Source organism: Phacochoerus africanus, chromosome 6 (genome assembly GCF_016906955.1).
Source record: "Phacochoerus africanus isolate WHEZ1 chromosome 6, ROS_Pafr_v1, whole genome shotgun sequence".
NCBI lineage: Eukaryota > Metazoa > Chordata > Mammalia > Artiodactyla > Suidae > Phacochoerus > Phacochoerus africanus.
The window spans coordinates 101,044,971-101,057,238 of NC_062549.1; the positions used below are offsets into that span (position 1 = coordinate 101,044,971).

General features: G+C 38.9%; 1 protein-coding gene across 10 annotated transcripts in view; it reads right to left on the reverse strand.

Moving 5' to 3' along the window:
* The window catches only part of PDE4DIP (phosphodiesterase 4D interacting protein), a 214,513-nt gene that overhangs the window by 75,654 nt on the left and 126,591 nt on the right, over window positions 1–12,268 (reverse strand). Inside the window, exon 1 of one of the 10 annotated variants that reach the window (XM_047784871.1) lies at window positions 4,847–6,359. The exons of 4 other annotated variants lie outside the window; for them this stretch is intronic. In XM_047784871.1, the coding sequence (XP_047640827.1) occupies window positions 4,847–5,971 (1,125 nt within the window). In that variant the 5' untranslated portion in view covers window positions 5,972–6,359. Of the gene's footprint in view, window positions 1–4,846; window positions 6,749–12,268 lie in introns of those variants that run through there. 5 more of the 10 variants (XM_047784870.1, XM_047784863.1, XM_047784866.1 and 2 more) reach the window with 5 other exon arrangements.

Here is a 12,268-nt window from a genome sequence, read left to right on the forward strand (position 1 = left end):
AAAACATTTTATTTGACCTAATATATCTAAAATATTATCATACATTCTTTCTATACTAAGTCTTTAAAATTAGGAGTATACTTCACACTCACAGCGTATTTCAGTTTGGACTACCTGCACTTCAGGTATGAGATGAAACAGCCACACAAAACTAGTGGGCAGCCTTGCTGGACAGCACAGGACTAGAGCATAAGGGGCAAAGGGGATGGTAATAGACAATGAGTTAGAGAGGAAGACAGGGGCCAGATCAGATGTGCTTCTGTACACCAGAGATAATGAAGGTGGATTTCATTCTCATTGAAATGAAAATGGACTGCAGTGTTTGTAACAGAGAAGAAATCAATCATATTTAAATTTAAAAAAGATCACTCTAGCTGCTCTGTGCTGAATGTTGAAGAGCACCAGCAGAAATGGGAAGACCAGCCAGGAGGCTGCTGCAGGCCTGGAGGGGAAGATGATAGTGGCCTGGATTACAGTGAGAGTAACGGAGGGGGAGAGAAATGGTGGATTTGGATATTTTGAGGATAGTCATTAGGAATGGTTGGTGGGAGAGGGAGAAAGAGAAAAGCAGCAAGGATAACAACTCCTAGAAAAAACTGAGATGTTTGTTGTTCTGGGTATAACAGGCAACCTTGAGTGTAAGATGCATAGATGCCCTGAAGCAATGTGAATTAATGTCACACCATTCGAGAGGTAATTACTTTAACATTTTATAACAATTCTAACTGATAAATAATTTTATGATTTATTTAATGATAAAACATTCTCTACAAAACTTACTTCCTTGATACAAAACAATTTTCCAAGCAAAATACAACAGCTTCACATTTTAAATGGCAGAGAAGGTGGCCATATTTAATCACTTTAAGCTAAAAAATCTTAAAGCTTTGAAGAACACTTTATAAACTAACCATCTGGTCCAATCCCATCTTACATTTGAGGAAAAGGAGGCTCAGAGGAGGTAAGTAACTTATCCAAAGTTACTGGAAATCAGGAGAATATCCAATTAAACCAAATGCACTTAGGCTGGTAACTCATCTTTCATTTCTATAAACCCACTGCCTGCCATAATGCCTGAAATACTGTACAGGACCAAAGTTTTTGCTTAATAAGTGAATAAGAACAAAAACAAAAGTGAATAAACGAAAACAGGCCTGTCCTCTTAATTCCCAATCGGATGTGCTAATCCCTCAGTGGCTCTCTTAGAAAAAAGACTAGATAAGAGATAGAAAGGTAGATGGTTAATTTAGATATTTTGACATCAACTTTAAATCCAAAGAATGCCACAGAAAAGTCCATAATGCATCTGTATCTCATCTAAATCCATCCTGGCATGAATAATCACAGCAAATTCCTACTTCTATAAATGTAACATATTGACCTAAAAACTGGAAAGTGTTTCTTTCTTTATTCATAGTCCTCTATTATTTTAAATCTCAGGAAAGAATGTCTTTTTAGATAAATTGCCAAAAGAGCACTTAGCAAAGTCCCACTGAGTAAATAGCTCACAATGAATTCCTGTGAAATGTCAAATACTTAAACCAATCACCCCATGAAGATTTTGTAGAGGCTAAAATCAGTAATACTTGATTTGGTTGAATCAGTGTTCATCTCTATGCCATCAGTTACTAAAATCATAATTTTAAATTAAGTTGCTTTTGACACAGGATGAATGCTTTTCAGCATCAGAAGAGAAATGCTTCCAGGCCTAATGTTGCATAACATAAAATCTTTTCCGCTAAAAGGCAGTCACATAGATTTTCTGGATTAAGAGCACTTTTCTTGACACTTTCCTAGTCATGACAGCAAGTCAAAGAGATCAAACCACTATAAATTTCTATCCTATTGTTAGTAATAGGGGATGCATGAAAACTATCACTATCACCTAGCATAAAATTAAAGGCCTAATCTCTGACCAGCATCTAATTCTTACACCTAAAGGGCCTCACTGGGATTACAGAGCTAAGCCACAGGAGGGATAAATTTATCACAGCCACACAGGAGCAAACCATAGCAATGCAATACAGATCTCCTGCTCTTTGAATTTAGATAGAAAAGGAAACACAAGAGCCTTAGCTGATGATGTTTACTAAGGGACCACACCCCTCCTATCATAGCTTTTCTAGTTCAGGGGCAGACAATAAAGAAAGAAAATACCAGCTGGAATAAGGCTTCAAACCTTTCTTTAGGTATATGAACAATCTTGGGTCTTCAGACATAAATTTTGTAGACAGCATAGCAAATAAATGAACTTGATTATCAGAAAATTAGTAAGCAGATCTACACTATTGCTGTTTTTCTTTAATAAGGTAAAGAAAGAAGAAAAGAGATAAAGAGAAAGAAGAAAAGCAACCAGAAGGAATTCTGATGGTGATATTTAACCCTGCATGACTCGGGGTAACTAGATTAAACAAAGGAATCAAAATGACCTAATAGAACAATCCTGCTCTTTAGGATAACAGCTTTTCTTCCTATTTGTAGTAGAATTTAACTAAAGGAAAACACTTTTTCTTTCATTTTTTTTCCTATAAACTAAAAAGAGAACTATCAAGAATAATTTACACTTATTTCTATTCTTTCCCCATTTGTTCAGAGAAAAGACAAAAACCAGCTCGCCTTTGTCCTACTTAGCTCTGGTATTGCCATAAAGCACAAAAGGCCTTAAGCAGCTTAAAAGTCAACCAGACTTAAACAACAGATCCAGGAGCCAAAATAGGCATTTTATTTACAAACACTCTAAGTCTAATTAATCTATTTCCCTCCTTAATTATTGGAAAAAATAGCATAGCAATTAAATGCCATGATTCTTCAAGCTGAAAGTTTTCTCCCTGTCAATGTTTTATTTTTCCACAAACAGTAAAGACTATAAGCCAGGTGACAGCAAAAAGGTCATACACTACTGTTCTAAAGATCTATTTTTTTTTTTTTCTAATGTCTAAATTTAGTGAAGTAAGGGGATTTGCCCTAAAGGTACAGTTACCATATTTTAAATGTGTTCATTAGCTTGACAAATCTCTTTACAGAATTCCTAATGAATCCGCCCCCCCCCCCAAATTCTTACATTACAGAAAGAATACTCTTCATTTAAAATAAGTACTCATTTAATTCAATGTACATCAGGCAATGTGGTCTAATATACAGAATAAAAAGTCTTGGCTGAGAATGGTTAGGAATCTTTGGCTCTGCCTGGGCTAAGTTATTAAACCATGGGCTTTCAGTATCTCTCTCTAAACTGAGAGCCTACATGAGATGATCTTTAAAATCCTCCCCAATTCCAAAATTTGTTGAGTCCAGGCACCAAGATAGTATTCTTAATTTAAAATGGAGACAAATTTTCCTCTTGTTTTACCTGTAATTTTCTAAGTCTTTATCCTTCTATATTAGCCATTTTGGGGGGGGGGGGTTGGCTTATTTCCCACCCACTTTGCCCAGACTACTTTTAGATCCAAATATGAAAACACCATATTTAATTTGTGACATCTATGTCTGCTCACAGAAATACTGTAAAGCCCAAATTTAGCTGTGAAGTGCCAATGAAGGAAAAAGAAGTAATAGAAAAGTATACAAGCTTTAGGGATACTAAACATTCTATACAAATGAAAACATATTTTAAACTTTTTGGTATTTGTATTTTTTCATAGCATTTTAATACATGCTGTTTCTGACAATTTGGTACAAATTCAAAACTTTATTTCCCTTTTTTTCCTTACTGTAACACAACTTTAATACATAGCAGAACTACTTTTCAAAAATTTCAAGTGACAATAGGCAATTTCATTTAGAAGTTCTAATTTTCTGGGATGATGTTGACTGGTAACAGGTTTTCCAAAAATGCCTTCTAGATTAGCCACCTTTGTATTGGTATCACTAAAGAATCTGTATCAAGTAGAAGGTGCCAGATGTTTCACAAAGTTTACTGCATGTAGCATTTACTGTTGCTGTAGAAACAAAACAGCATCTGTCAGGTCTCTGTACTTAGCTGAATTTAAAAGGCTGATATGAAATCAACTGGGCAGATATGAATAGCTCAAATTAAGATCAACTGTCATCTTCTAGTTCATTAAGAAACTCAAGAGTATAACAGATAAAATTCTATCACCCAATAATGGATGAATCCCTACTTAATAGCAAGCATCTTCTAATAGAGCTCAGTAAACAAACTGGCTGTAAACAGTATTTGCCTTAACATTTTAAATGACAACACAGGAATTCCCAAGTCCCTTTTATGAACAAATCATCATTAGTCTTCAAATGACCTCTTAATTTATAAATATTGCCCAGATGTTACAATATTTTGGTGGGTTAATAGGTTTTTTCCCAAATTTTTACCCTATGCTCTAATCATTCTGAGGCACACATGGGATGAAAGGCTTAATGCTCTAGGGAGTACTAACTAGAGAACTAACTTCCTTACAGAATAGGAGAAAATATTTATCAATCCAAAGATGAAAATCAAAAAAAAAAAAAAGAGAGAGAGAGAGAAAGGAGAGGTTGGAGGTAGGAAAAAGAGGCAAGAGGAAAGAATTCTAACGCCAGAAATAAGATTAAATGTCTTTTAATAGGGTAAAAGTAAATTAGGAATCTTTTTTTTGTCTTAAAAGGTGTGCGATTTTGATAATTAATGGGAAAGCCAATAGATGTTATAAAGAGGATTGTGAAATGCAAATTATTTGAGTGAATCAAGTTTACTAAAAGGGACACAAGCAAAAGGTAAAGCTAAAGTGGGCTCAATGATTATTTTTCTCAAGTCTAGAATATTATTATCCTTTACCTAGACAGAAATCATGTGAGGCCCGAGGCCAGCTAACTTTACTCAGAAAGGCACTAATGCAGCCATTTTGTATACCTGGACCCGAAGTGGCAAATATTCTTCACAGAGATCATCCCACAGCTCCTGCAGGTCTGAAATCTCCAAGGGATAAGTCACAGGTGTCTTGTAAAGGGGTTTCAAAGACCTGTTAAGGAAGCCAGAACTAACTCCATCTGTCATGACATGGCCGGGCCTGGCTCCAGGTGGGCTGGATTTCACTGGAATAGGAAGCTTGCTCCCTCGGGGGCTCTGGATGGGCTTATAATCAAGACCTTTAATCATGCTAAGAACTAGCTCCAGCTTGGGGTTACACGTATGCTGTGAAGCCTGTTCCTCTGAACAACAGTCACACTTTACAAGTTCCTTTGCACTTCTCTCAGGTTCCTCATCCTTTTGCTGTGGAGGACTAGCGTGGACACTTGCATCCAAAGACTCCACAGAGGATCCCGGTGTCTCTTCCTCCATGCTTTCTCCATCTGGGGGAACCTTAGAAATTGATAAATCCGGTGGCCCAACTTCAGACAAAGCTGGTTCTTCAGTGCAAATGCTGGTGGACCACCTGGTAGAAGGGCCACATGAGATACTTTTGGCCACCTTTCGAGGCACCTTACAAATAGCTTCATAGTCAGAATCTGCAACCCGCAAAGCTGCACAGCCACGGCATCTCCTGGGTCGGTTACCAGGGCCTTCCGAAGCATGACAGCTATGTAGCTCCTGAATCTGATCCTCATTTTCTACCCAACACTCAAACCCTGAATAGGCAAAGTCTTCCTGGAGCAGTGCAGAGTATCTCACATCGGGTAAGCCGGAAATGTCAACAGTTCCATTCCCCGCCTTGGTCTCCGGGCCAGTGTCATCATTATTCTTCCGATACATGCTCGCAATGCAGAACTTGAGGCGGTCCTTCTCCAGCAGCAGCTTCTGCAAGCGCTCAATAGAAAGGGCTTCGATCCGGGCAATGACGGTGTCGAATCTATAGATCCGATCAAGCATGAAAGCACACTTGCTGCATGCAAACTCACCTTTGCCATCGCGGGAGACATCCTTGCCTAGGACGTGCGACAGCAAAACCTGGAGGTTGAGCTTGGATGCTGTGTGGAAGATCCAGCGCCGCTGGTTTCCGCACAGCTCCCGGGCACAGATCCTGCAAATCTCCTTCATCTTCCCTCCTGCGGTTACCGAGCTGCCCTGAGGCGACTGCTGCTTGGTGATCACTCAGAAGCGCTTGGTCGCGTTCTGTCTCCCGCCTCGGTGGCCCCTGGCCGGCATGGCACAGCCTGGTGGGTTCCCCACTCTGCAGGGGCGCTCCTATGTCACCCACGCGCGGGCTCTGGGTACCAGAGTGGTCAGCCCCGCCCCTCGGGGAGGGGGCGGACGAGGAAACACTTCAGGGGGATGCTGTGTGACAGCAGCGCAGGCCGCGCACGAAACCTGCCATGTCTCCTCCAGCTGTCTCTCCCTCCAGCCACGGTGTCCTCAACGTCCTCCCTTTTAAGCGGGCTTGGTTCACCATACACTGACCGCCGCCCGCGGCTGACGCAAAGGCTCAGAGATTGAGGATCAGATTTCAAGATGGCGCCAGCGACTCGGCGCCGGCGGCCACCCGCAAAGACCTCTGGGAACTGTAGTCCGACAGGCCGGCTCTTCGTTCTGCGCATGCGGGGCGGCGAGTGCGGGCCCCTATCCTACAAACCCGTCACTGCTCCTTGCAGTAGAGCGCAGACCTGGCTCGCGTGGGTTCCGCGGAGAGCAAGACAGATGCCATCCACTGTCGGCCCACTGTCATCTGCTAAAATTTCACTGAAAAAGCGCACCAGTTCCCTCACGGATCCTTCCGCCCGCTTCTGCGGGATGTTCCGAGGCTCTGCGTGGGGAGGAGTAAGCTGAATCCCCTCCCCCTCACTCCACGGGTAGTGCCACGTACTCTGGATGGACCAGCCTGGCAGCACCACTAGATACCGCTGCGCGCCGCCTCCCTCCCGCTTGCTGCCCCACCTCCTCTCCCTACCCAGTCTGGTCCCTGGATTAAAAGGCCCTGGGGCTTCAGCAGCGGCGAAGGAGAAAGGGTTGATAAACCGGAGGGAGCAGGTAGGGCGGATATTAGGAGGATCAGTTCAGCCTCTCCCTGTCGGGAGTATCTGGAAAAGAGGACAAATGCTTCTCCCCACGTGCTCTTGGGGTTGCGTTTAGCTTCCTGGATGATTTGCCCTTTTTTAGAAAAGAAATAGCACAAAGCAGTCACCCGAGAAAGTCCAACAAAAACCACAAATGCAGCTGGTTAACCAAGATTTTGAAGATAACAAAGAAAATGAGCTTTTTCAAGAATGTAAACATCTGAGAGTAGATTCCCATCACCAAGTCCTCTTTCAGGTTCAGGTAGACTTCAGGCCTTCTTTTAGGGGTGGGGAAGGGAGACAAACACTAGAACAAAAGGCTTGTTTATTTGAGCAAGCAGTTCCTAGTGTTGGGGAGTGCTGCAATCTGTAGAAGTGGGGCTGAGAATTTCACTGACTTCACTTAGTATCCTGTATTATTCAACATTATCCAGTAGTAAGACACCCACCCTTGGGTGTAGAACTTGGAATGCACGCAAAGAAAGGAGGGAAACTGGAATTCTGTCTAGGTGAAACTGAGGTGTCAACGTCCACTTACAATAAAGAACTCTCTCCCTGGCTTGAGAGGTATCCAGCTTCCAGATGGAAAGGAAAACGGACCCAAGTAATCATTTCCCCAGAGCAGAACATTTATTCCCCAGTTACAGTAACCCTAGATTTCACTAACTTGACCTTGTAAAGTCAGCAACAGTCTTAAGTATTTCTGAAGCTCATCTCCAGGACAGAGCCCACGCTTCTAAACCTGGAGACATTCAGATACTTTTTTTTTTTTCCTTTTTTTGCTTTTTAGGGCCACACCTGCCTCATATGGAGGTTCCCAGACGAGGGGTCTAATTGGAGCTACAGCTGCTGGCCTACATACACCACAGCCACAGCAACAGCAACGTGAGATCCAAGCCATGTCTGCGACCTACACCACAGCTCAGGGCAAGGCTGGATCCTTAGCCCAGTGAGCGAGGCCAGGGATCAAACCCACAACCTCATGGTTCCTAGTAGGAATCGTTTCCGCTGCACCACAATGGGAACTCCTCAGATACTTTCAATGAAAGCTCATAATAAACCCCCAAACTTCTTATTGAGGATTAAACGAGATGATTTGGGGGAAGTGCTTTAACAGAATTTGGCTCACTAAATAATAGTTAATATTATTTTAATATTATAATAATGGGACTATTTCAAAGTAATTTTAAAGTTTGATGGGGGCTCTGCACATATGAAGTTTTATTGCTCTTATTTAATCATCAAAACAACATCTTATTAGCTCCATCATGAGAGATAAGGTCAGTCCTTAGAGCTTTGGGTTTAGTAGTACAGAACTTTGCATCTGTGATTTCACCTAAATGTGTAGTTCTGACCCCAAAACCAAGAAGGTAAAATAGAGTTCCAAGTAAAACTCACTACAGTGATAAATGAGCTTCGGAATCAGAAGAAATTAAGTAATAATCTTTGGAATCTATAGTGCTGTACAGAGAGGCAAAGAGTTTCTGGACTTCCAGGTCACTACCCTGCCCTACCCTGTCTTAAGTATTGTCCTAAAGAACAGCAAGGACTCAAAAGACCAAAAACTGCAAATTAAGACATTAATCGAGGCCTCATCTTTGTTAATGCAAGCCATATTTTACCAATGGGGAAAATGCTAATGAAACAAAGTGCTCTTCAGGAGCAAACTCTAAACAATACTTTGTATTATTCTCTATTACTTAATAAGATTTTGCATCTAACTTGCAGCCTCTAGACTTTAATGACAGTATATAGCTAGTTGACATACAAGTCAGTACTAATGGAGAAAAGGCAATTTCCCATTGAACAATATGTTTCTTCAATGGTAAAGATCAATATAAATAATTTAAAAAAATGGTAAAGGTCAACATACTGAAAGAGAGCTATACATATCTAGGCTTCCAACAACAGACAGGAATAAATCACTCAACAATCAAAAAAAATCTGAAGATAGCACTCTTCACTCCCAGAGAAAATACTTAGATCCTATCTCAAAACAGATAGTAGACTACTAGAACTACTCCTAAAGTGATCATTTGGTATTATAAAAAGATCATTTTTGTATAATAAAACTTGGAAAGAAAAATTAAAAAATGAAGAAAAATTATAAAGTAACAATTCAGTACTTTATGATTCTTATCAATATCATCTTGGTCAAGATTTTGTATTAACACTGGCTACCTATGGGGAGGCAAGCAAAATAGGGAGCTGAACAGGAACATTTACTTTTATTCTATATATCATGTATCATTTGAATCTGGGGCATGAATCTATATTCATATATTATTTTTTAAATGCTTTAAGGTTAGGAAATATTCTATAGTTAAAATGAAGAACTGTGCCAATTTAAGACACTTAGAGTCTAAGTGGTAAATCTTGAACCTAAAATGAGAATTTTTATAAAATATGATATATATATTATATATGTGGACAACTTATATAAACAAAGGTTCACAGGGATATACAAGTTACTAAATCATGATTATGTCTGGAGAGTAGGATTATGGATACCTTTCTTCTTTCCTCATTTGTATTCTATAATTTTCTATAATAAGCATGGATTGATTTGTGATAAGAAAAATATTACTAAGAAAAAGGTAGGATAAACACATTTTCATATGTTCACATAATGTAATATTAACCACCAATAAAAAAGAATGAATTCTGATATCCACAACATGAATGAATCTCAAGCGTCTTATGTGAAACAAGCCATATCAATACATCCTGTGTGATTTTTATTTGTCTAACAGTTTAAAGTCTAACAATTTCTATAATGATAGAAATTCCAAAAGTGGTTATGGGGGGTGAAATAAGGTGAGAATTGGTTACAAGAGGGCATAAAGGAACTTTCTGGACTGATTAAAATGATCTATTGTTTTGGGTGATAGTTACATGATGTGTACAATTTTAAAGCTCACTGAAAATGCTTTTTCTGTAGATTTTATACGTTGGTATAGTTCAATTTTAAAAGATTAAAAAGGCATAAATAATTATAAAAATATATATAGCCCACAAAGTTTAATCTGAGGGATTAAAGTGACCCTCATTCTATCATAAGAATAGCTTTGAAAATTGGGAAGATTAAAATATAGCCCAGAAGAAATTTTGATGAAATGTTCAATTGTGACTTTAAATTTTCATAGTTTCTATCCAATGAGCTTGGAAAATATTATTTTATATACATATACACACCACACATTTATAATAGAAACAAAAAACATATTGTTAAGGTGAGACATAAGGCTTTTGTGATGATTTAGAACAAAATAAATACTTCTAAAACTTATCAGAAGTACATAACAAGGGAAAATTTTACTGAGAACAAGTCTCATATTATGATAACCTATAATGAATTAGACAAATGATTAATTTTATATACATGCATTCTGCCCTCACAATGGATTGATAAGTGCATTCATAAGCATGTATCTGCTATCTGTCCTAAGTCAAATCGCTTATATCGGGCCCTTAATTTCCTAACCTACAAAATAAAACAATTAATTTAAACAGTGGGTTTTAGTCTTTGGCATGCATCAGAATCACCTGGAGGGTTTGTTAAAGATTTAACAAGTTTTAATTCAGTTATTCTGAGAAGGGGTCCAAGAATTTGCATTCCTAGAAAATTCCTGGGTCAAGCAGCTGCTGCTGAGAACCAGACTTTGAAAACTACTGAATTAGAACTCTCTTATTAAACTGTATTCAGACAAATCTTGCCAAAAGATTGAAGTTCTGCAGATAAATGGAAAACCAATTAATAAAGAATTACATGCAAAATTGTTGAATTTAGAGAACTATCTTCCCATTTGGAACAAGATTCCTAAGTATTACTATAGCAGGGATCTTTTGCACTATCTCTATTTTGATCTCTAGATTTTGGGCCCTGGGAAGATTCTCCTAAAAGCATAACTACTTTTGTACTCACTGTGTTGTTGTGTTTCTAAGACCTAATAATTCTGATCTGGGAGGGAGTTTCCAAGAGATGGAAAATCCCCATGTCCCAAACCAGTTGTATTAGGTTTCATTACCCTAGTTATGGCATTGGAAACAGCTGTTCTAATTACTAAAAACTATGCCAAAAAAAAAAAAAAAGTGATTCTGGCAGAGAATCTAAAGCAAATGAGGAAATACAAGAATGTAAAAATAAATGCAGTTAGGCTTTATGGTAACACCATAAGCATGTGCACGATTTTCCTCTGCTGGTTGGAAATCTTTAAGAAGCCAGAAACAATCATGCTTTGCGTTAATTGATAACAATATTACAAAATACTTGTTTTAAGACCAGATTTCCTGTTCAAGTACAGATTGCAGTAATATGGTTATCAGAAGAATTAATCTTAAAATAGTAAACGTTTGAGTCTCTCAAGTTATTAAATATCCATAGCTATTTAAATAAATTTCAAAATATTTGTTAAATGACATAAGACATGACACCATAAAACTCCTGATAGAGAGCTTAGGCAAATCATTCTCTGACATAAATTGTACAAATGTTTTGTTATGTCAGTCCCCAAGACAATAGAGATAAAAACAAAAATAATCAAACTTACAAGCTTTTGCACAGCAAAAGAAACCATTAAAAAAAAAGAGAAAACATACAGTATGGGAGAAAATATCTGCAAACAATGCAACTGACGAGGGCTTAACCTCCAAAATATACAAACACACATACAGCTCAACAACAAGAAAACAACCCATTCAAAAATGGGCAGAAGACCTAAATAGATATTTCTCCAAAGAAGACATAGAGATGACCAGTAGGCACTAAAAAAATGCTCAACATCACTAATTACTAGAGAAATGCAAATCAAAACTACAATGAGGTGCCACCTCACACAGGTCAGAAAGGCCATCATTAAAAAGTCTACAAATAATAAATGCTGGAGAGGATGTGGATAAAAAGGAACTCTTCTATATTGTTGGTGGGAATTTAAGTTGGCACAACCACTATAGAAAACAGTATGAAGGTTCCTCAGAATTACCATATGATCCAGCAATCCCACTGCTGCATGTGTCTTTTTGATAGCAGCATTATTCACAATAGCCAAGACATGGAAACAACCCAAATATCTATTAACAGATGGATGGATTAAAAAGATGTGATATAGGAGTTCCCGTCATGGCACAGTGGTTAACGAATCCGACTAGAAACCATGAGGTTGCAGATTTGATCCCTGGCATTGCTCAGTGGGTTAAGGATCCGGCATTGCTGTGAGCTGTGGTGTAGGTTGCAGACGCAGCTCGGATCCTGTGTTGCTGTGGCTCTGGTGTAGGCCAGTGGCTACGGCTCCGATTAGACCCCTAGCCTGGGAATCTCCATATGCCAAGGGAATGGCCCTAGAAA